This window comes from Lissotriton vulgaris, chromosome 3_1 (genome assembly GCF_964263255.1).
Source record: "Lissotriton vulgaris chromosome 3_1, aLisVul1.2, whole genome shotgun sequence".
Classification (NCBI taxonomy): Eukaryota; Metazoa; Chordata; class Amphibia; order Caudata; family Salamandridae; genus Lissotriton; species Lissotriton vulgaris.
The window spans coordinates 1,019,199,119-1,019,222,452 of NC_141689.1; the positions used below are offsets into that span (position 1 = coordinate 1,019,199,119).

The 23,334-nt window shown below is 43.9% G+C and overlaps 1 protein-coding gene across 1 annotated transcript in view; it reads right to left on the reverse strand.

The window, feature by feature from the left end:
* FREM1 (FRAS1 related extracellular matrix 1) overlaps positions 1 to 23,334 on the reverse strand; it is a 564,068-nt gene that overhangs the window by 13,923 nt on the left and 526,811 nt on the right. The window contains exons 33-35 of the mRNA XM_086961404.1: positions 22,991 to 23,119; positions 16,458 to 16,573; positions 3,343 to 3,428 (exon numbers count right to left, since the gene is read on the reverse strand). Coding sequence (XP_086817530.1) covers positions 3,343 to 3,428; positions 16,458 to 16,573; positions 22,991 to 23,119 — 331 coding nt within the window. The remainder of the gene's footprint in view (positions 1 to 3,342; positions 3,429 to 16,457; positions 16,574 to 22,990; positions 23,120 to 23,334) is intronic.

A 23,334-nucleotide genomic window follows, 5' to 3' on the forward strand; every position in this document is an offset into this window, starting at 1 on the left:
TCAGTGGTATCTGCCAGTTCTATGACAAGGAGGTTAGAGTGGTAAATGCAGGCAATGCCTTCCCCTTTTTTACTAGATTGCCTATCCAGCCTTGCAATGTTGTAGTTAGGAGGGACTAGGAGGTCCAGGCATGGAGATGAGGATTCGTTGAGCCACGATTCGGTCAGGATTGCTAAGCCAAGGTTTTGGCTCAGTATGAGATCTGCGATATCGGCTGCATGCTTAACTGCTGAGCGGCAGTTAATTAGGAGGCCAGGCAAAGGGGGTCAGAGAGAGTTTTGTGCAATGGGGTGGACAGGGGTACTGCCGCTAGGTTGCTATTAACCACACCTCTGTTGCTGAGGGTAGCTGATCTGTTGGGGTTGATTGCGACCGTGCGGATGGCATGTTTGACATTCATGTCTAGTGGACTAGGGTAGACTCTACTGGGGTAGAGTTGTAGGAAAGAAGGATTGCTAGAATTTCCTCTCCAGTAAGGTCTAGCAGACTAGGGGGGGCAAGGGTAGAGTTGTAGGAGAGCTAGAATTTCCTCCTCTGAGAGCTGGCATGGTTGCTTGCGAGGGCGAAGGTGTCTCAAGGATAGCGGTAGTGGGTGATTGTGGGGCTCTGGGATATGGAGGGGGGTGGGCTTCCACTGAGGCTTGAACTTAGAGGAGAGTTCAGTGAGGTGAAGGAGGTTCTTTAGATCCAGAATGGAGTTATGGATGCTCTGTGTTAATTTGGCTGCTCTGTAGTGCAGTTTCGATATCCATATAAGAGGGAGGCGCTTGAAGGCAGTGAGTCAGTGTTTGGTAGTGGTTCTATTGGCATGCATTGGTGGTAGGGTAGAGGGGCTGAGTCGACTTGTGTCATAGGCCAATGAAATAGTTTCAGTCTCAAGGTCAGAGGGAGGAGGGAGGAGCTAACGGAGAGGAGACCAAAGTTCTGGGAACAATTCTATTGGTAAGGCCAGATGGTGTGAGAGAGGGGTTAGGTTCATCTGAGTTGTGAGCCCTTGGGGGGGGGGGGGGTTGTGGGTGGCTGAGCATGCTAGTTGGGGATTCGTCGGGCGGGTGTTTGTTACCCTGCAGGTGTCGTGCACATGGTTTTTGAGGAGAGTAAAAAGGTCCGCAAATTATTTTGAGGTTTTTCGTTGTAGCTTGGATCAAGACGATGCCGTTTTTGTAAAGGGTGATGGTGAGGTCAGCTTGCAAGTTTGCAGGGGGCACTATCGTGAGCTTCGTCCCATACGGTATGTTCCTGGTTCATTGTACATTGAGGAGGTGTGCGATGGTTTTGCGCCATGAGGATGTGATCATTACCTTACTGATCCATCTTGCCAGATATAATCTGGATGGGATTTATGGTGGTCTGCTATAAACGTTTGCATCTGTCATGCACTATACCTATCTTAAATCCAAAAAGTGCTATGATGATGAGAGGGAAGTAAATGTCACAGTTCAATAGCTCCTACAAACGAGTGGCAAGAAGCGATGGTAAATCAGCTTCAAAGATGCAGGATAAATAAAAGGAGAAGGAAGGAGAAAGGCAGCAGTGTGTGAATGGGGCTCCTGTGTGAATACTTTGTATTAATGAAAGAGGCTAAATTATCAACAAAGAAAATAAGCATGCCAAGTTTTCCTGAAAAGAAGCATTGTCAGACAGGGATTGGGAGGGAAGCATATTGAACAGACAGAACACAGCAGAAGACACAGAAAACACCTCAATGAGGGTCTCAGTGCAGCTGCCACAGATATGCCTGGGACCACCAAAAGAGTTTCGGGGCTCAACCCTTGCAAACACAGGCAGAAATTAAGCATCGGAGGTCGAGTACATGGCAAATAGTTCACGAGTGAGGAAAGGGCAAACAAGGTACATAAAGAGGATGAATATGGAAAAGAAAGGAATGACAGATGGGGTTATGAAAACAATTGTTTATGGGGGAGGAGACAGAAAAGTCAAAGAGAGGGCAGAGAAAGTAGCAACATTATTAAAGGGGCATGTGGAGCACAGAGGTAGGGCAGGGTTAGGGGGCAATGAAACACAACAAGCCCAAGATATTGGGAGGGAGGGAGGGAAAGGTCGGGGAGGAAGCATATGAGTCACTGTGGTGCAGTAAAGGAGATAATGGGATGGAAAAGGAGCAGAAAGTAGGTTCAATAGGAAAGACATCATGCACGGAACGTCAGGGAAAAGAAGGCAAAGCAATGGAAGGGAAATGTCACAGAAAGGAGTGACATATGTGGGAGAGGTACTTGGATGACTGTCAGAAGAGGGTACACAGAGCAATTCCATTAGCAGGAGAAAGCATAGAAATATAATGGACAGATTTCAGGGGGCACACCTAATCCATATAGTGGACAGAAAGTGCACAGAAGAACAGAGTAGGAAGGAAGGACAGCAAAGGGAACAGAGACTTACTGGTAACTGCAGAATGAAAGAAGGGCACCAGAGGAATTGGAGGAATGGTCTGACAGGAAGTGGCATGACCCTGGAACCAATCCCCTGACTGGCCTTAAGGCCAGACCGGGGCTATGAAAATGAGAGCTGCACAGAAGAATGTGGGGGCAAAAGGAGGGACACTCAATAGATGAAGGGATGATAACAAGGGAAAATGAGGGGAGGAAACAGCAGTGGAAGGGGGCAAGGAAGGGAGAGGCAGATCAAGTAAGCGGCACTCTTGAGTTTCATAACTGATGAGAGGCAAAGAAGGAAACATCTTAAGGAGGAGGGCACAAAAGGATGGATATTTAGAGATAATTGCAACTGAAAAATTGGGACTATTGCAGGAAATACAGCAAGGCAAAGTAAGGCAAGAACATAAAGGAAGCCAGCCAACAGTGAAAAAACATTACCCTGAGGGCTAATTGCCTGGGTCAGGGCAGGTGGGCAAGGGTAAACAAAGCAGCCTGTACTGGAAAGGTAAAATATATATGAGGGTTTTATGTCAGAATATATATTAAAAAAACATCATCAGACATAAACATTTTGGCCTGAATATGGTTTACAAATGTATTGCTCCATTTGGTGTAGATGTTCTACAATTTACTCCATTGGGGAGATATTTTTGTAAATTATATTTAGGACACAATATTTTTGTCAGATGATAATTAAGCCATGATATTCTGCAACCATACCACGTGTGAGATGCACGGAGAAAGAGGGGGGACATCTTGGAGTAAATTGTTGCAGAATCAGCACTTATAAAAACAACAAACGATGACAACAAATGAGTTCCAGAAATGGTAAGTATATCCCTGAAGTGTGCACGTAGCACTGTACACTTGTTTCCATGAAGCAGTCTGCATTACATATGTGTTGCCCAGCCTTGAAGTGTGAAGTGAATATTAGTAAAATAATCACCTATCCAGAAAGGCTTTCTTCCACTGAAGTCCCACAACCACTCCATGTGACTCTTATTGAACACACTAACCAGCTCAGCCAGGAACCTGTAAAATATTTGCAAAACATAGTAAGTCATAATGAGTAAGGTAAAATGTTGTCATAAAGTAAATGATGCCTTGGTGTTGTTCATAAAACTTCATAAATCCTATGGTTTCCTATGGATTTAGTTGAGATTATACAAACAATTATTTCTTGATGTGTGAAGCAATGCAACAGCAGCAAATTATTTTAATTAAACAAACATGCTTTCATGTAGCTCTTGCTACCATAGATAAATACCTGGAGCCTGATTCTCCAACGTAAACTTACACTTTATAGTAAATGTACTAATTTTTTGATACGCAAACTATGTACAGAGTTTTACAACTCTGCACTCCCTATACTGATGTAAGTGAAGTTCTCACCACCCAGAGACTCTGCAATTGGGGCAGAGAACTCAACACACATAAGAATATGGAGTGTGAGTTGTGAAACTCTGTGTGTAGTTTGTGAATTGCATTTTGTGTAGTACGCTTTGTGCTACTATAAAACCTACTACAACATGCAGTTTGAGACTCAGGCCCCAGGTGTTCTTATACATAATCTAATGGATGTCTATTGAATGTCCTCAGAAACAGGAGCGACCCAGGCGGCCTTGCTGGGATTTGAAATGTCTTCCTGAAAGTCACAGACCAGCTCTATACTGAAGTGGCACTCTAAAGGGAATGTCGATATAATAAACTTGTTTCTAATGTAACACTTGATACTGCAATACTGACATTTTGTTGGTGTCTCTCTAATAGTTACTAACACATACTAAAGTAACAACAAATTGTCCTGGTCTTTTAAATCTCAGAAGGATAAACGGATGAGTTTGCTGTGTTGGGATCTGACGTTGTGATGCACACGTTGAACATAGGAAGCAACTAAGTCACTGAGCACATGCTAAAGGGTGGAAATCTAAATGACCACAAGAGCAATAATATTTACAGCAAGAGATTGTACTGTTTCGTAGGTATCTGTGACTTCCCAAAGAACATAAACATTTCAAATATGTCTTACTATGAATATAAAATTTAGGCCGCCTGTTAGTAGATATATTAACCTTTGTTTATGCTATATTTGGCCATAACTATTGGGCCTTGTTTACTAAAGTTGTTCGACCTAAGACAGTCTTAAGCAATGAAAGATGGCTCTGATTTCTGAGGGATTTTCCCTGAATTAACCCTGTCCTGTGGCTTTTTTCTCTCCCTTAAAACATTCTTAAAACTGATATAATCCATGGAAAACCTCAGTAAATCAGGGCACGGTTCTGATCACTTGTTTTGCTTTAAGATCCAAGTGCCTCTCAATAGCAGGTGTAGCTACACTTTGCTGAAGGCAAAACTGGGAGACTAGCAAGCACAAACAGAGTCCAAAGGATTTGAATGACTCTAGTCAACATTATCAGCATTTATTGTTCATTTGTGCTGCTCTCTAAGATGTAAACTAGCCACCCAACAGGAGGCAGCCACAGTCCCTTGTAGGTTTAGGGATTTGTGAAGTTGCACAGGCCATGGGATACATGTTGTGTTGTGAGTATCCTAGCTTCATTTGAAATATAAATTTGAGAAAGCAACATTCTTGTAGTCTTCAGACTGTGGCCCTAGAGCATGTACCTCCCTTCCAGCTGAGCTGGTCTTGGCTCCTGACATCGACCTTTTCAAGAACAAATTCATTAAAGTCTTATTTTGTATTATCCTTCTAGAATCCAGGCACTGCACTTTCCAATTTAATTCCATCCCTTTGTCATACACAGGCGCCAAGAGTTTTCACTGTAGTATTACAGTGTTTACTTGTGATGGCATCTATACCTCTGTAATCAAATGCCGAAATACTCCAATTCACTGAACAAACATATTGTAATTGTAAGTCTGAATCAAACGACTCATTACTCAGAGCTATCTCTGGAGCTAAAGATTACCACACAAGAACTGAGGCCTGGTACATAACTTTGTACATCCTGTTACATATGTATAACTTCTGTATCCATTGTTTTAAAATGTTGATTATTTTCATTCATTTGATTAAACGGAATTAGTCAATTGCACTGGTAGTGCATGGAATCGGATATGCTAGTTCTGATGGTAAAACTGCTCATTTACACTTAAATGTGCCAAAGTAATTTTCTGACCTCTTGCACACATGTAATTACATGTTTCTTTCAAGCTGGTAAATTTCACATCTTCTAGCCACTGAAAGGTTCTTATATGTAAACCTATTAGTTATATATTACTAGTTAGACAAATTATTAAATATGGCAGCCTTTGCCCACGTCCCTCCTCAATTCCACGGTTTAATTCTTCCCTCCCTATTGTGTGGCTATATACGTGTTCTACATACGTTTCATAAGCAAGATTTAGTACATTGCAAATGATTCTTACTTACACAGAAATACCTCACGCACAGGGCTTTAAGTGGGCCGGGTCCTGTCAGTGCTGAACACCAGCAGTTTTTAAAAGGGGACCTCGAAACGGGTCCCTTCTCAGTAGTGGAGAATATACAGTATGACGTTGTAAAGGAAGGGAAATCCTTTAAGGAGAGTAATTTTCTCTCTGGATTTCCCTTCTCTTTTTGAAACGCAGGAGAAGCAACATTATCCTGGTGTCACCAGGGTTTTGAGTGGAAGCTTTTTCAATATTATAAACAACAAGCCATAGTTGCTGCTTATTTATCTTATCCAACCAACAACCATTGACAAAGCCAATAGTCCTAACTTGTTATAGGTATGATGTTACTTGTGAAAAACCAAAAATAAACCTAGGGGTCTACTATTGAGTGAACTGTACACTCAGAAACACTCAGACTTATGCCCAAGAGTTTGGTGCAAAGTAAATTACTTACAGTCTTAAGAGAAGTGCTCGTAACCGCCGGGTAGGAGCCGGGTAGGAGCTCTCGGTAAGAGCTCCAGTGCTGGGGATCCCATTCTTTGGTTTTTATCCCCGTTAGCTCCGAGCTGCACCGTGCAAAGCTACACAAAAGTAACTGGAACAAGTAACTGGATTTGCTTACCTGCCTGAACGAAAACTGCTGAGGATCCCCGACTTGCCTGGAGGCTGAGACTCGCAGGAGAAGACAGAGCCGTTCCCGCCTTCCTCTTCGGACCCTGGGCTCCCCGCTGACCAGTTTGCGGAACCCGATAAGGATACCTGCTGCCTAGAGCCCGCTGTGGATGACTGGTGGACCGAGCGGAGTCAGTGGTTGCCTACGGGACATCGCTGAAGTGGACCCGGACCAGGATCACTGCTGACGCCTGAAGTACAACGGAAACCCCACTGCGGAACGGTCCTGCCCGCCTGTAATTACTGCTGAGACCCCCGGTGTCCCGCTCACGCTGGGAGCTGTGCACCCTGTCCCGCCCGCTGAGATCTGTGCCTGGCTGCTAGCTCCAGGATTGATTCCTGCGCATCACGACATCAGAAGAAGTAGGCGCCCCGCGGTCGTGGAGGCAGAGGAGGTGAGAGGCATGGCGGACTAGCCGAACGCGGGCGAGCGAGGGCGTCCCCACCCGTTGGGCTCTACGCCTGGCTGCTCGCTGCGAGCTGAGTCCCGCGCATCACGGCGACGCCGGAGGAGGCGGACAGTGTAGGTGGCGGGCGGAGTCGACCCTGCATTTCATCTTTTTGCAAACCTGGGCACTAGCGGAGAACAGTTCTTGCCAGCTCTCCCCAAGCCTGAGGATTCCCCAATAAAGGAGACGTGGAAATTAAGGCGGCCCCCTACTGCCCGCTTCTGCACAGGCGAGCTGGGCGGGGGATCTGCAGGAAAGGGCCTGCCCCCTTCCCCCCTCCCAGTTGAACATCGAAAACGGAGCAACCGGCTGTTGAAGCGTCCCCGGTGTGCCCTTGTTTGTGTGTCTGGGCGGCCACTGCGCAGCTCTGCTCTGGAGATGCCTGACTTGAAGCAGCGTTGTGCAGCCTGACGACCCAGAAGGTAACTGAACTATCTCAAAACATTTTTCAATATAGACTCATGCCGGTTTTTCACTTTCTGCCCGGAATTTTTTGCACGCAAAACTACTAATTTAAACTCTCATGCCGGTCTTTCATTTTATGCCCGGAATGCACTGTAGGCTATGCATTTTCGCGGGCTTTGCGGTCTCCTCACTCACCATTGGCCAATATGGCTGGGGCCATAAACTGGAGTCATAAATCGCCCTCCTGCCCAACAGTTGACCATGAGGCTTCATACCAACGCGGTCCCAGCAAGCTAGGAACTGGGCTTGTTCATATAGAAACTGAAACTGTCCTCCCCTGCTCTAAAAGCAACAACACCTAAAAGAGGACTATCATCTCGATCTCCCCTATTTGGTGGCCATCTTGGGCTAGACTCTCTCTCGCTTTGGCAGCCATCATGGACTAGTCATTCCCACTATCTGAACATACCCTAAGAACTGGCCTTTTAGACCAATCTCATCTACCACAGACTTTACATCGCTCTGTATCTAAATCTTCATGCGATTGAGTGTCTGCCTTTTGTTGCAGTATTATACTTTTGCTGGTATTTTGTACATTTGTATAACCTGCACCCATTTTCACTTTTCCCTCACCGGTGGTGCACTGATTGCTACCTCATATTTTACCAGTTGCTCACTAGTGTCATATTTGTCTATTGTAGCCTTTTGTTTGCACTTATACTGGTTCCAGTATTTCTTTAGTATTTTATTCCTATTTGTCTACTGTATATTTTGTAAGCTGCACCCATCTCACTTTTATCCCTATTATGCACTGATTGCTACCTCATATATTTTGTTCATTCTTGTAAGCTGCACCCAATCACTTTCTATTCCTGGATTACACCGATGCTACCTCTTACATTCTGGTTATTTTTGGCCATTCACCAGTGTCACTTTGGTTCCATTTAATTGATTGCTACCTCATATATCTTGTACATTTTTTGTAAGCTGCACCCACTCACTGTTTTTTTCTGGACTGCACCGATTGCTACCTCCTATATTTTTGGCTATTTTTGGCCACTCACTAGTGTCACTCTTGTGCTATGTAACCTACAATTGACAGTTGTTCTTTGCATATGTGTATTACTATCGTTCTCCCTCCCATACCCACCTATACAGCCATCCCAACATGGATCTCATCGGCAAGCACACATATAGAATCAACTACCCATCCACTCTCACCAAAAAAGCTGCTAAACACTTTAAACACAACTTCCTGAGGTCCCATCCTGAAACCCCCTTTGCCGACACCTACTTCTCACCGGTCAATGGAGCCCTGAACATTGATATCATCTTCCACACCTCACGCAGAGCTCAATGGAGAAAAACGTTTCTCACCCTACTCACCGTCTCCACCACCAGGAAAACCGCTCATGGCCTAACTCTCTCCATCACACCATCCCAACTCTTCCCTGGCAAAATCACCATTACTATCTACAATAACGGGATTGTCCTAATTCAATCCACAGACAAGAACCTGGAACTACTAGACAACCTGTTCCCCAAGTTCAAAGAACACCTTTCCAAGCTGCGGACCTCCACCCATAACTCCTTCAGCACTATCACTCCTGACGTCACAGCCCCCACCCACAACCCGTCTAACCTAGCTCAGCATCAGATTGACACGCACCTCACCTCTACCCCCAGCACCCTAGGCAATCAACCACCTGCTGTTACCACCCCACACTCCTCAATCACAGTCACAAACCTCTCCCCCTCATACACTAGCCGCCCCTCTAACACTAACCATTTGACCCCCACACATACCACACCCATTCCTCTCTCCCCGGACATAACAACCCCCACCCACAACCCCTCCAACCTAGATCAGCACCAGAACGACACACATAGCGACAAATCCCACCCTTTGTCCCCCCCCCACTCTCAGTCCCCACTACCATCCGCTAATTAACCACGCAGAGCACACCACACCTATTATTATAACTCCCCCTCCCCACGACAGGACCATTCCCAACCCCATCTCCCCCCCCATTCTCAGCCCTCACTACCCTTAAGGCTCTCCCATCACCACCAACATACAATCCACTTCCACCCCGCTCTCTCCGCCCGCTACCAATACCCTCCTCTACGCCACCAACCTCCTCCGTACCTCATCCACTCCTATCGCCCCCATACCCTCTCTCCTCCCTAACACCATCCCGTACGCCGACACCACGGAGCCCTGCGTGAACACCAACCCACCCTCCCACTCGCACGATAATCCCCAGGTCAGCCACTCACCCATGACTCCCACCCCCAGCACTCACACTTATCCCACGCTGGACAAGATTATGTCCTCCCTCCTACAGCTCAAAGAAGACATTCACACCATCAAAGAAGACATTCACACCATCAAAGAGCTACTCATCACACCCCGCAGACACACCTCACTCACCACCACCCCCCCTCTCAACTTGCTCTCCACCCGTCCTGTTGACGCTTCCAAGCTACATCCTTCACACAGGACCGCGACCCACGCCCACAATCGCAACAACCGCACCCGTCGCCCACACTGGATAGCGATCCCTGCCCACAATCGCAACAACCGCCCCCGTCGCACATGCAACCCTCTTTCGGATCTCGACACTCTCACCCTCCTCCGCTCCTACGACCCAGCTGCCCTAAACCACACAACCGCCTCGCACTTCCCCATTCCCACGATACACTCAAATCCCCATAGACCCTCCACACTAAACAACAGACTCTCCGTCGCGAATAACCTTAGAAAAGTCCCCCTCTCTCTAGTACCCTCTACCTCCCCTGACACACCCCGTCGTAAATGCACTCTCCTAAACTGCAGATCGGCTTCTAGACACTCCTCGCCATCGCTGACCTAATCCTAACATTGGACCTTGACCTAATCATCTTGACTGAAACCTGGCTAACCGAATCTTCTACACCTATAATGGACATTCTGGTTCCCCCCAACTACCACATCATTAGGCTTGACAGGTCTGGCAAGATCGGTGGTGGAATTGCATGCATATACAGGAACAATCTTTCTGTTCTGAAAATCTCTGCATCGTCCCTACCCTCCCCAACTTCCTACGAATGCATCTGCTTCGATATTATCAGTGAGGGCAAACCGATATGCTCTCCTCACAGCCTTTACCACCCACCCAGAGACAACCTCTCCTTCGTCCAACAAATCATGGACATGATTTCAACCAACGCCGGACGACAGCCCACCCAAATATACCTTGGTGACTTCAACCTCCACTGGAACGATTACAATGATGCGGTGGTAAATAGTCTTAAAAACTTCCTCGACGCCCTGGACCTCACCCAAATATGCAACAGGCGGACCCACGAGAAAGGCTCTATCCTCGACCTTATCATCGCCAAAGAGGACGCTATCCAACTTGAGTCTATCCAACCATGTGACTGGTCAGACCATCATATTGTCACATTCAATGAAAAAGTCAAACTCAACACGGGTCAATCCTCCAGACCTAAAGTCTGGAAAAGAGATCTGAAAAAACTCAACCCATACTCCCTACCCCCGAACAGCAGTGACCTCCTGCTCCCTCCTACGGGCGCTACAGATGTCCAATCCTTGACTGACCACTATCTCAACGCCATGACCTCAATAATTAATGAGGCGGCTCCCATGCAGCTAAAAAGAGTCTCCGCTAAAATCTCCAATCCATGGTACGACGGGAGTCTCAATGAAGATAGACGAGCCATGCGAATGGCAGAGCGCACCTGGAGAACAGCTCCCTCTGCACTGCACCTGAAAATCCTGAAGAAAAAGAGAAACGCCTACTTCAGGAAAATAAAGCGCTCAAAAGAAAACTTCTTCAGCCTCCAGCTCGACCAAGCAAAAAACCGTCCAAGAAAACTGTTTGAGCTAATCAGAACACAAGCCAAGGAACAACCCCAACCTCTAAGTACTTTATGCGAAGCACCCTCCTTTGAAGACTTCGCCACTTTCTTTACCCAAAAAACTGACAACATAAAGAGTGATCTCCGCACTGACGCAAGCCTCTTCGCCACACCCAACTGCATAACACCCACCGAACCAAAAAACAATGCTACATGGTCTTCCTTTGAAACCTACTCCGAAGAAGAAATAGGCAAACTGCTCAGCACCTTGAAACCTTCCAATCACCTCACGGATCCCCTCCCTGCTAAAGCTGTCAAAGATTTCTCTCCATTGCTCCTTCCACTCTGGACTAAAATTATCAACAGCTCGCTCCAACAAGGAACCATCCCAGACTCCCTCAAAGTTGGACAAGTCACACCTTTACTAAAGAAACCTACCGCCGACCCATCCGACCTAAACAACTACCGCCCCATTACCAATATTCCCAATCTCGCCAAACTATTGGAAAAATGCGTACAACTACAACTGACTAAACACATTGATCAGTTTGATCTCCTCAACCCTCATCAATCAGGCTTCCGAGCAGGACACAGTACTGAAACTGCTATGACTCACATAATTGACGACGCCCTTCAAATCCTAGATCAAAATGATACCTGCCTCCTCATCCTTCTTGATCTCTCTTCAGCATTTGACACTGTTAAACATGAGAATTTACTCGAACTTTTGAACACAAGAATGGGTATATCTGGGACTGTTCTCAAGTGGTTCACCTCCTTTTTACACAACAGGTCGCAGAAATTCAAGAGTAACAACCTGATGTCCTCGCCAATACCTGTTTCGTTAGGCGTCCCCCAAGGACCTTCCCTATCACCAACTATGTTCAACCTAGTTATGGAACCTCTCACCACCTTGCTACAAGCATCCAATGTACTTTTTCACATGTACGCAGATGATACCCAACTATATCTCAAATTACAATCCCCCAATGACATTTTACTCCTGAACTCAACGATCAGGAGCACCCAATCCTGGCTTGCCGATAATCATCTCAAACTCAATGCTCTGAAAACAGAATTCCTTCTGATCTCACCTCCCGCGAAGATCTCTACCACTCAAACCTAGCTTAAACAGCTAACTGCACTCAATGTCCAACCCACCATAGTGGATTCAGCAAAATCTCTAGCCATAACTCTCGACTCCAATCTCAACATGCAGCAGCATATCAGCAAGGCTACTAAGGGAGCGAACTTTCAAATCAATACCTTGAGGAAACTTAAACCCTTCCTGCCAGCCAAAGACTTCCAAACTGCAGTACAAGCACTAGTAATCCCGCGAATTGAATACGGCAGCATCGCCCTCTGCGGTCTTCCGTTAACGACTACTGCACCCTTAAGAGCATCTCTAAACGCTGCAGCGAGACTCATCACTGGGTCAAAAAAACACTTGCATATCTCCCCTGACTTGAAATCCTTGAACTGGCTGCCTTTGGAAGCCAGAATACATCTGAAAATCGCCTGCATGACACACAAGGCTATACACCTGAGCTCTCCCGGATACCTCACTCAGAAACTGTCAATCTCTGGCGGCTCTAGAAACACTAGAGGCACTAACAATCTTCTGCTAAAACCTCGTAGATTCCGGAAGGAAAAAACTTATAAACGCTTATACCATTTGACACGGAGGAATTGTAATACATATCCTTTTCAGTTTGATTGATTCACGATTGAGTATATGGTTTATTTCTATGTAGCACGCACTTGCAGTGGCAAAATAAGGTTTAGAACAGAGGCCCTGAGGAAAGCCTTGGGAGTTTGTTCCCTACTTGGCAGAAACACGTCGGCCCTTATGCAGCTATTTGGTGAAACTGCTTTTTGCGCTGTTCTTGGTTTTAATCAGAAAGAGACCTATAGCTATTAAAGTTTTCTCGCTATTTGTCCTCTATTCTACTTTTAATCTCACTTTCACGTAGTTCTTTTTGCACTGCACCTGTTCCCATTTAATGGTCACACACATGGTCTACGAGCAAATGCGGGTCGAGACCCTGTCTTTCATGGGGACATGGATACTGTCTTAATGATCTAGAGGCGAACCAGTCCTACCTTTGGATGACCATATGATAATATTGATCATTAACAAGACTTTGATGGGAATCCATCTCTGGACATTTGGTCTCACCTACGGTTGCTGGTGGGTATGTGTGTTGGGTTACGAGCACTTCTCTTAAGACTGTAAGTAATTTACTTTGCACCAAACTCCTGGGCATAAGTCTTAGTGTTTCTGAGTGTACAGTTCACTCAATAGTAGACGCCTAGGTTTATTTTTGGTTTTTCACAAGTATCATCATACCTATAACAAGTTAGGACTATTGGCTTTGTCAATGGTTGTTGGTTGGATAAGATAAATAAGCAGCAACTATGGCTTGTTGTTCATAATATTGAAAAAGCTTCCACTCAAAACCCTGGTGACACCAGGATAATGTTGCTTCTCCTGCGTTTCAAAAAGAGATGGGAAATCCAGAGAGAAAATTACTCTCCTCAAAGGATTTCTCTTCCTTTACAACGTCATACTGTATATTCTCCATTCCTTAGAAGGGACCCGTTTCGAGGTCCCCTTTTCAAAAACTGCTGGTGTTCAGCACCGGCAGGACCCGGCCCACTTAAAGCCCTGTGCGTGAGGCATTTCTGTGTATGTAAGAATCATTTGTAATGTACTAAACCTTGCTTATGAAACGTATGTAGAACACGTATATAGCCCCACAATAGGGAGGGAAGAATTCAACCGTGGAATTGAGGAGGGACGTGGGCAAAGGCTGCCATATTTAATAATTTGTCTAACAAGTAATATATAACTAATAGGTTTACATATAAGAACCTTTCAGTGGCAAGAAGATGTGAAATTTACCTGGCTTGAAAGAAACATGTAATTACATGTGTGCAAGAGGTCAGAAAATTACTTTGGCACATTTAAGTGTAAATGAGCAGTTTTACCATCAGAACTAGCATATCCGATTCCATGCACTACCAGTGCAATTGACTAATTCCGTTTAATCAAATGAATGAAAATAATCAACATTTTAAAACAATGGATACAAAAGTTATACATATGTAACAGGATGTACAAAGTTATGTACCAGGCCTCAGTTCTTGTGTGGTAATCTTTAGCTCCAGAGATAGCTCTGAGTAATGAGTCGTTTGATTCAGACTTACAATTACAATATGTTGGTTCAGTGAATTGACTGGACCTAAGTCTGGGGGAGGTCCTATCCCCTGTCATTACGGGTGAATATTATACCATTTGACACAGAGGAATTGTAATACATATCCTTTTCAGTTTGATTGATTCACGATTGAGTATATGGTTTATTTCTATGTAGCATGCACTTGCAGTGGCAAAATAAGGTTTAGAACAGAAGCCCTGAGGAAAGCCTTGGGAGTTTGTTCCCTACTTGGCAGAAACATGTCGGCCCTTATGCAGCTATTTGGTGAAACTGCTTTTTTGCGCTGTTCTTGGTTTTATTTGGTCTCACCTACTGTTGTTGGTGGGTATGTGTGTTGGGTTACGAGCACTTCTCTTAAGACTGTAAGTAATTTACTTTGCACCAAACTCTTGGGCATAAGTCTTAGTGTTTCTGAGTGTACAGTTCCCTCAATAGTAGACCCCTAGGTTTATTTTTGGTTTTTCATGTTAGATATTAGGGGATTGTAACCTGGGCAGGTCTTAAAACATTTCCCTGAGACCCTCCTATCCTCGTTGTGTTGTATATGGTGTTACTTTTATCATATATCTGTATGCAATGAAAGAACAGCAAAATACAAGTCGGGCGGCACACTATGCTAAGCACAGATTTTTAGTTTGCGTCTTTTTAAGCCATGCCCTTGATTACATCAGCCTCGCCCCTTTGTAATACTCCCCAGTTTTTTCATCCCACTTAAAGCCCTGCTCAAGCACACAAACTGGAACTCTACACCCCCCCCCCCCCGCCCCTCCCAATGCCTGAACTGGTCTGTGCTTATCAAAACCTTACATCCAAAAACTGACTGGCAGCCACCATCTCCTCATGTACGCAAAGGTTTTTTGCCCAGGCCTAGAGTTAGATGTTATACTTCACAAAGGAAATCTGTCATCAGAACTTTTGTCTCTGGTACCACTGTTATTAACCAGGATAAGAACTGAAGGGTTTGTGTGTAACAAAAGCAAGGTCCATAATAAGGCTAGTCTGATGGAACAGGCAACTATGTGTGGTTGAGACTTAAGAGGTTGATGTAGAGCCCCCAGTCTATAAAGGAGTATGTCAAAGATTAATTAAATCTAGGATAGGGGACAGCAAAAGAATGGTACATCTAAGCAGCATAGGTCAAATTCATATTTACCCCTTAGTCTACATATCTTGCTCTTATTACCATATTTTTCAGCAGAAACAGCCACCTGAAAGGCATCTTGCAACTGACAAGTGTAAGAAGCTAGCTCCTTATTAACCTAAATAATATAGAGCCACGTTTCAAGTGATTTATGAAATCACTCCGCGAAGTTGTAGAGAAATATATGCACGGACTCGTTGCCCCACGCTGTATGAAGTAAGAATGTAATTTTTTTTGTTATTATGAATAATGAAAGTGAAATATATTGATCAAAAACTGATTATTAAGTAACATGCTCGTCATATATTGTAAAAACTTCACAAAAGTAATACAACACATTATCAGGCAAATAGTGAGCTAAAATCCCGTTTGCCCATCATGTAATTTTCATGTTGATCATTTCTTGTGCATGTCCTGCTTTCTGGATTGGAGCCAATAGGTGGCGGCCAAACCCTATAAAACACAAAACGCGGAGTGGTTCACGCTTTGAGCGCTTCCAACATTACCCATCACTGTTGCAAGCACCAGATAATAGCGCCACTGATCGCAATGTTAATGCTTCGTGGTCATCTAGCTTTCTGGTGGAAAACAAAATGTCTTCTCTCTGCTGAATGATGTGAACACTCTGGCGCCGCCTACTGAGCCTGTATCATCTGTCGGGGCTTGCAAATGGAGCGTTAAATTAAAGCGCTGAGCATGATGGTGTGTGCCACTTTGGCACACTTCCCTGGACGTCCTCCCTCTCCCACTCAATAACAGACTGCAACCATATTTTTATCAGAACACGGTGTCTGATGAGCATCAGGGTGAAGGTGTTTTATTTTTCTTTTCTTTTACTGAAACTAGGGGCATTTGAAATAAAAAAAAAAACAAATGGATTAGGTCACTGCAACGCAAAAGGTGTGTCCCTTACCGTTCCCGGCAAGCTCGAGCCGCCGCACTCCAGGTGACTTTATGCTCCGTGCTGAGAAGATAGCATCTGCCCCCGTGACGGGTCCAACCCGATGGGCACTTTTTCGTGCTGGCATCCTAGAATACAGTTATACTGGTTAGTGCCTCATTAATACACGATTTAATAAACTATGGCATAACAGTCACATAAATGATTCCTCTATAGAGAGACAAGAACATTAATAAAAATAGTGGGTCAGTTGGGGTTCAAGTCGCACGTCTTTTATGCACTGCACCTTGTTTAATCTATTACCGTTTTGAATTTTTTTGGTGACAGACATTTAGTAGGCGCCGCATGCTACTCCCCCGGGCCCCTCACAGACATCAGACTAACACTTCCGGTGGCCCGCTACCCTTAGCATCTTTTACCCGTTCAAAAGGTTACGTCAGCGCCTGGGCGCGAGGCTGCTTCGTACCCATAATTCACTTGCAAAGTCTTCGAGCGGTAAAAGACTTTTCCCACGGAGACAGCCATTGGGGGCAATACCAGGCTAGATTAGAATCAATTATAAGCCATTTACAGTCTGTCTGGGAGTCAGTGTGTGGTCAGTGCGAAATGAGCAGATGGTTTCAGGCCTAATGCTGATGTATAGGTGTCTACTATGCACTAAAACACCTTTCATAATTAGACACAATTAGCACCCAAACAACAGACTTAATAGCCAAGAACATTTGACTGAACAACAGAATGCTGGCTCGCTTCCAGGGCAGACACATGCTCACTCTCTGGTTAACCCGCGGTGAACCTTTCAGCACAGTAAAGACACAAAGGTTTCAATACACAGAAAATACCCCAATCAACTCTCCGAGGCTTATAACTACAGCTTGCATACATTTACGGATTTTCAGGGCTCCGTAGAATCACAATGAAAAAAAGCACATACAACTAAACAAATCGAAGATTCCCATAGGTGTGTAGACGGAGTACTATGTCAGTAGCGCTCAGGGGTTGTCTGTGGCATGCAAGCGCACACAGTTTTACTACTTGTTATTAGTCAAGTTGAGCCCTGTCTTTTAATCTTCTATGGAATATTGCCACGTATTTATCCCCCAACCCCCACCCCCAGAAAGGGATTGATTCCTGTACATCATTTGTAAATCTCCATAGAGTTATGCGTTTGTGGGTGTTCAACCACCTTTTCCTGCACAACATTCCAGATTATCCCTTGCCGCCACTCGAGATTTAATAACAATCTGCAAAAGTGGCGATTGCCCACAGGAGCGAATCACACCCGAAAATTGATATTTTTAGCTGAATACGGTCTGCTGAATCAGTATCAGAGTTCTGTAGAAACGTTTTAGCACTGAAATTTAATTTTTGTGTGGGATAAATGACGTGCATGAGCCAAAAGTAGGAAACATGGTTCCTTATAAATGTTACAAATATTCTCAATAGCCATAAGTACTGTCCTCATGGCACCATAAGAATTAACACATGCTCATGAACGCAAATTTACCAAAAGGCCAGGAGTAGCGGAAGTGACATCACACGCCATTTGACCTGCAAGTTCACTCACCACGTACACACAAACACACATACACACACTCTCTCTCACATAAACACTCTCTCTCACCTGCACGCATGCGGAAGGATATATTTAAAAGCATTTTTTACTTACCTCTACAGCCAGGGAAGGCCATTTTCCAGGTAATTGAGCATTTTTATCACACCAAAATTTCCCGTTAGTGTAATAAATAAAATTGACAAAAAACAAGGAGAATTGGGACCCCCAACCAATGTCCATAAGGGCAAGCTGCTCCTGAGTTGCTGGCAATCATTTTGCTACCTTTGAGGCAGTGGTCGCCAATGCAATGCCAGAGTTCGCAATGGGCAAACGAGTGGTCACAGCTGCAACTCCTGCCAACCCCTAAATAACGTCCATGCACAAACTGCCCATTAGCAGCGTCTGCCCAAATCGTTGATAGTATTTTCGGTAAAAACGGATTTTTTACACTTCCACAGACTCCTTAGTGCCGTAAAGTTTTGGCAATGTTACATATTTTCTGCAGATTTTTAACATTTTTCGAAATTTCTTCTAAAAGTTATATCTATACCTAACTGTGCATGCAGAGAGAAAGTAAAAACACATTACTGGGCCAAAGAGGCTGACCTACAGCCGCAGCTTTTAAAATACAGCAGCTGATGACTCAGGTGCTCATAAGTTTTAACAGCAGCTCTGCCTGGCACATTTGCACCGTTTGCTGCTTTTATATTACAGGATAGGGGTAAGAGATGTTTATTTATTTATTTTATTTATTTATTTATTAAGTTTGTAAGGCGCTCACTACCCAAAAAGGGTTTCCCGGCGCCAGGACGGAGACAAGGAGTGACACATGACCTTCAGCAGATGTTATTGATCAAACAACCAGGTTTTAAGGCGTTTTCGAAAGCGTATGTAGTTGGTTTCTCTACGAATGGAGGTAGGGAGCGTATTCCAGATGGAAGGGCCTAGATAGGAAAAAGATCTCCCTCCCATTCTGGAAAGCTTAACCCTGGGCGTACAGAAATTTCCTGAGGTTTCAGATCTTAATTGACGGTTAGGTACGTAAGGACGCACTAATGCTTGAATATATTAGGGGCAGTACCTGCTTTTATTCTAAACATGTAGTTCAGGGCTTTGAACTTAATACGGTTCTCCACCCCGAGCCAGTGAAGATCACGTAAATATCCAGAGATGCTGGAGATTTTGGGGATCCTACAGAGCAACCTGACAGCAGAATTCTGGATTAACTGCAGTCTGCGGACCACAACCTTGTTTGACCCAAGGTAGAGAATGTTGCCGTAGTCAAGTCTTGATGTAATAAGAGCACTGACTACAGTCTTTTGAGTGGAGACGGGCAACATCCATAGAATCTTCTTGAGCCATTTTAGAATTGTAAAGCATAGTGCAGCTACTTTAACAGTTTGTTGGTACATGGTTAGTGTGTTCTCCACAATAACGCCCAGATTCCGGACGTGGCTGGTAGGTTCAGGGAGATTTCCCATTTGAGTAGGCCAATGGGCAAGTCCCCAAATGTCTTTTTGTTTGCTCAAGATGAGAACCTCAGTCTTGTCACCATTTAGTTTTAACTGGTTTTTGGTCATCCAGTTGGAGATGTTGGTGAGACCTTGCTTGAGATGGGAAGGAGCAAGCAGATTAGAGTCAGAGAGGGAGAAGATGATTTGAGAATCATCTGGGTAGGTAAACAGGGTCAGTCTAGCTTGATCAGCTATGTCCGCTAAAGGTCTAACATAAACGTTGAATAGTAATTGGCTCAAAATTGAACCTTGGGGTACTCCGTGAGAAGAGGTATATGTTTTTGAACAGGCTGTGGTTGACCTGATTTGGAAAGTCCAATTATCTAGAAAGGAAATGATCCACTCCAGTGCCGCGCCACATATGCCGGTATTTTTAAGTGTTTGTATTAGCCTTTTGTGCGAGATGGTGTGAAAAGCCGCACTGAGACCTAATAAAATAACTGCGAATGTTTGACCTTCATCCAGGAGTTTTCGGAGATTTTCGGTGACACCCAGTAATGTGGTTTCTGTGGAGTACCCTGCCCGAAAACCAGATTGAGAGGGATGAAGAGAGTTATTGGTTTCGGCAAAGTGTGTTAGAAGTGAATGAACATGTCTTTCTAAGATCTTTGAAAAGACGGGTAAGAGGGAAATAGGCCTGTAATTGGATAGTACCTCAGGGTCAGCAATAGATTTTTTTCGGAAGGGGTGTCACCATTGCCTGTTTCCAGGGAGTAGGTACAGTGGATTGCAAAAGTGAGGTGTTGAGAGTATTAAGAATCACCTTCAGATGAGGGGTATCAAGTTGTTCCAGAATATTGATGGGGACGGGGTCATTGGGTGAGCCTGATTTAATGTTTTCAAGGATGGTTTTGAATTTGTCCATACTCATGGGAGGCAAACAATCTAAGATGCACGTGGAGGCAGGGGAGGTTGCATTATCCTCTTGATTAGTGGAAATGGTATTGTCCGGGTTGGAAATGTTAATTTCCAAAATTATATTTTCAATTTTCATATTGAAAAATTGAGCGAGATTATCACATTGTAGTTTATTTAAAGGTCGAGGAGTTGCGACTGTTTGAGATCCAGCCAATTCTTTTATCATAGTGAACAGAGTTTTAGAACGATTGGTGGCATCAATGATAGTTTTAGATACATAAGCAGCTTTCGTTTTTATGCAGGTGGTATGATAGTCATTTCTGGCCTCTGGCCTTGGTATATATAATTGAGTAATGTTTGCGCCATTTCCTCTAAAGTGCTTTACATTTGGATTTTTCTATTTTGAGCGATTCATTAAACCATGGTGCCGGGGGTCGATGGTTGTTGAGTTTTTTATTGGATATGGGCAAACATAGATCAACGACATTAGAGAGCCAGATTTGTGTGGATTCAGCTGCAATTTCTACTTCAAGACCATCTGGGGGGGGGGAATTATCACACAAAGCTTTGTTTAAAGTGGAGAGATCAAGTTTTTTCCAGTTCCTTCGCGGTAAACTTTTGGGGGAAAAAAGAGAGGTGCCTGGGACGGGAAGCTCAAGGGTAAATTTAGATAAAAAGTGATCTGACCAGCATATAGGAATGGCACGATAGCATACCATCTCAGAGAGGCTAGAAAATATAGGGTCTAGTAAGTGTCCTGCTTAATGTGTGGGGCTGGAATTAAGAAGCTTAATGTTGAGAGCGGCAAGGTCATTAATCAGGTTAATACAGGTATTGTTGAAAGAATCTTCTAAATGAAGATTAAAATCTCCAATGAGAGAGAAGTTTTTAGAACTAATGTGAAACGGGGTGATGACGTTGGCAAATGTGGTAGCCCACTGAGTAGGGTTTCCTGGAGGACGATAAACCAATATTCCATATAAAGTGAAATTCGGGGTCAAAGTTAATTTAAAGACAGCAGCTTCACAATTAGGAATGTTTAATGGGTCGAAGTTACATTTCAAGCGTTTTTTATAAATAATCGCAATACCACCTCCTGTTTTCAGTGCTCTATCTCCGCAAGATGGCGTAATTGGTGGGGAGAGCTGTAGCTATATCAGGACCTGCGTGTCATGCAGCCATGTTTCAGTTAGGAAAAGAGCATCTGGCTGTCCTTCCCAAATCAGATTAAAGATATAAAGCTTATGTTTGGGAAGTGAGCGACAATTTTGCAAATTTTTTTTGCTGTAGTCATACAAAAATTGAACCAATTGATTTTTCTTCAACCACAGTCCTATTTTTCTCAAGGCAGAACATTTATTTTTATCAATTTTTATAATGTAAGAGAGCAAGCATAGTGTGATAGATCAATGTGCTTCACGTTTTGCAAAACTTCAGTTTTAAACAAATACTGTTTTTTTAATTTCCTCTTAAAGAAGCCTCAAAATTGCAAAAAGAATGAACTCAGTTTTAGAATATGACAATGTGACCACCTGCACTAAGGCGCCTGTTTATGGGACAGTCATGCAATGTAGCCCAGCAAGTTACCTTGCTACGCTGCACGGCATGATAGGGAACGGGCAGGAATGCACTGTATTTAGGGTAAAATGGCACACTCCTGTCCTTTCCCCTGCACTGGCGCCCTTTTGGCTAGCTACCATCAATGCAGACACCCTTGCACTATGGTGCAAGGGTGCTTCTGTTGCATGCAAGATTTTTGTTGTGCAGGAAGGGGCAAATAATGAAAATTACACCTGGGTCATTCTGTAGGTCCATCCATGCAAGGTAAATGACCTGACCAGCAATAGCGGTTGCATCACATATCTTTTTTATTTTTTTTGCCGATGCTGCACAGCAGCAGCAAACGGCATTGGGAAAGTTAATAGGCCTAAACGATCAAACCTATTGGCAGTGTCAATGCTTGTTTGAGATGAACTTAGGTTTTGGAACTTAGGGGAGATGGGCAGAATAAAATAAAAAGATGGGTGTACATACAGCTTTGTTTTCTCCTGAGTGCGCCTTGTGTGTTTTTAGCATAATCTATTTTACTGTTGTTATTAAAATGTGCAGCACTATAAAAATGGTGCTTCTATTCTTCTATACACAACAACAATCATTAATGTTGGTGAATTACAATTTGCACAGCATCTGCTAATTTGTATATTACGTTTCTTTAGAAAACAAAGGGCCTTATTTAGAATTTGGCAGATGGGATACTCTGTCAAAAAACGGTGGATATCCTGTTCATTGTATTCCAAGAGTCATAGGCTTTAAATGCACTTGTAATACGGCAGACAGGGCATCCCCCACATTTGTGACACCAAACTCCAAATCTGTTTTTAAAGCACTGGGGTAACTTTTGAATTAATTTATGCTAAAATTTAAATCCAGCTGTTTGATATTTAAAATAATTTGTTGCATGATTTGCTTCTAATGCCATGTGACACCTCTTAATTTATTTCATGGCTGCATAATTTAGTCAACTGCGTCTTTCTACAGACCACCATTGGAGCATAGTTCAGAAGCCTTAACTCTTGGTAAGGTAGAATGCATGCCTGCTGCTCTCCAATGAAGATTACCTGCGTTCCTGAGTCCCAGACTTTCCATGAAACCCCATCACATTGAAATAGCCTCTGAGCCTTTTCTTCAAAATGCAGAAGCCCATTCAAATCCATGGTGCATGCCTTAGGGAACGTCAGAATCTGATCCTGGGAAAGAAATGAACTTACTGTGAGAACAAAATCAAACTGAATCACAAAATACTGTCTCAACAAATTTTGACAATTCTCTTTGATCTTTGCAATTATATAAAAGCTACAATAAAATATTATGATCGGCGGATCACTGTTTCAAATGTACCCTCTCTTCATGATTGGAGTTGAAATCACAAAAGCAGAACAGTTAATGTTTTGGCCCTTATGTG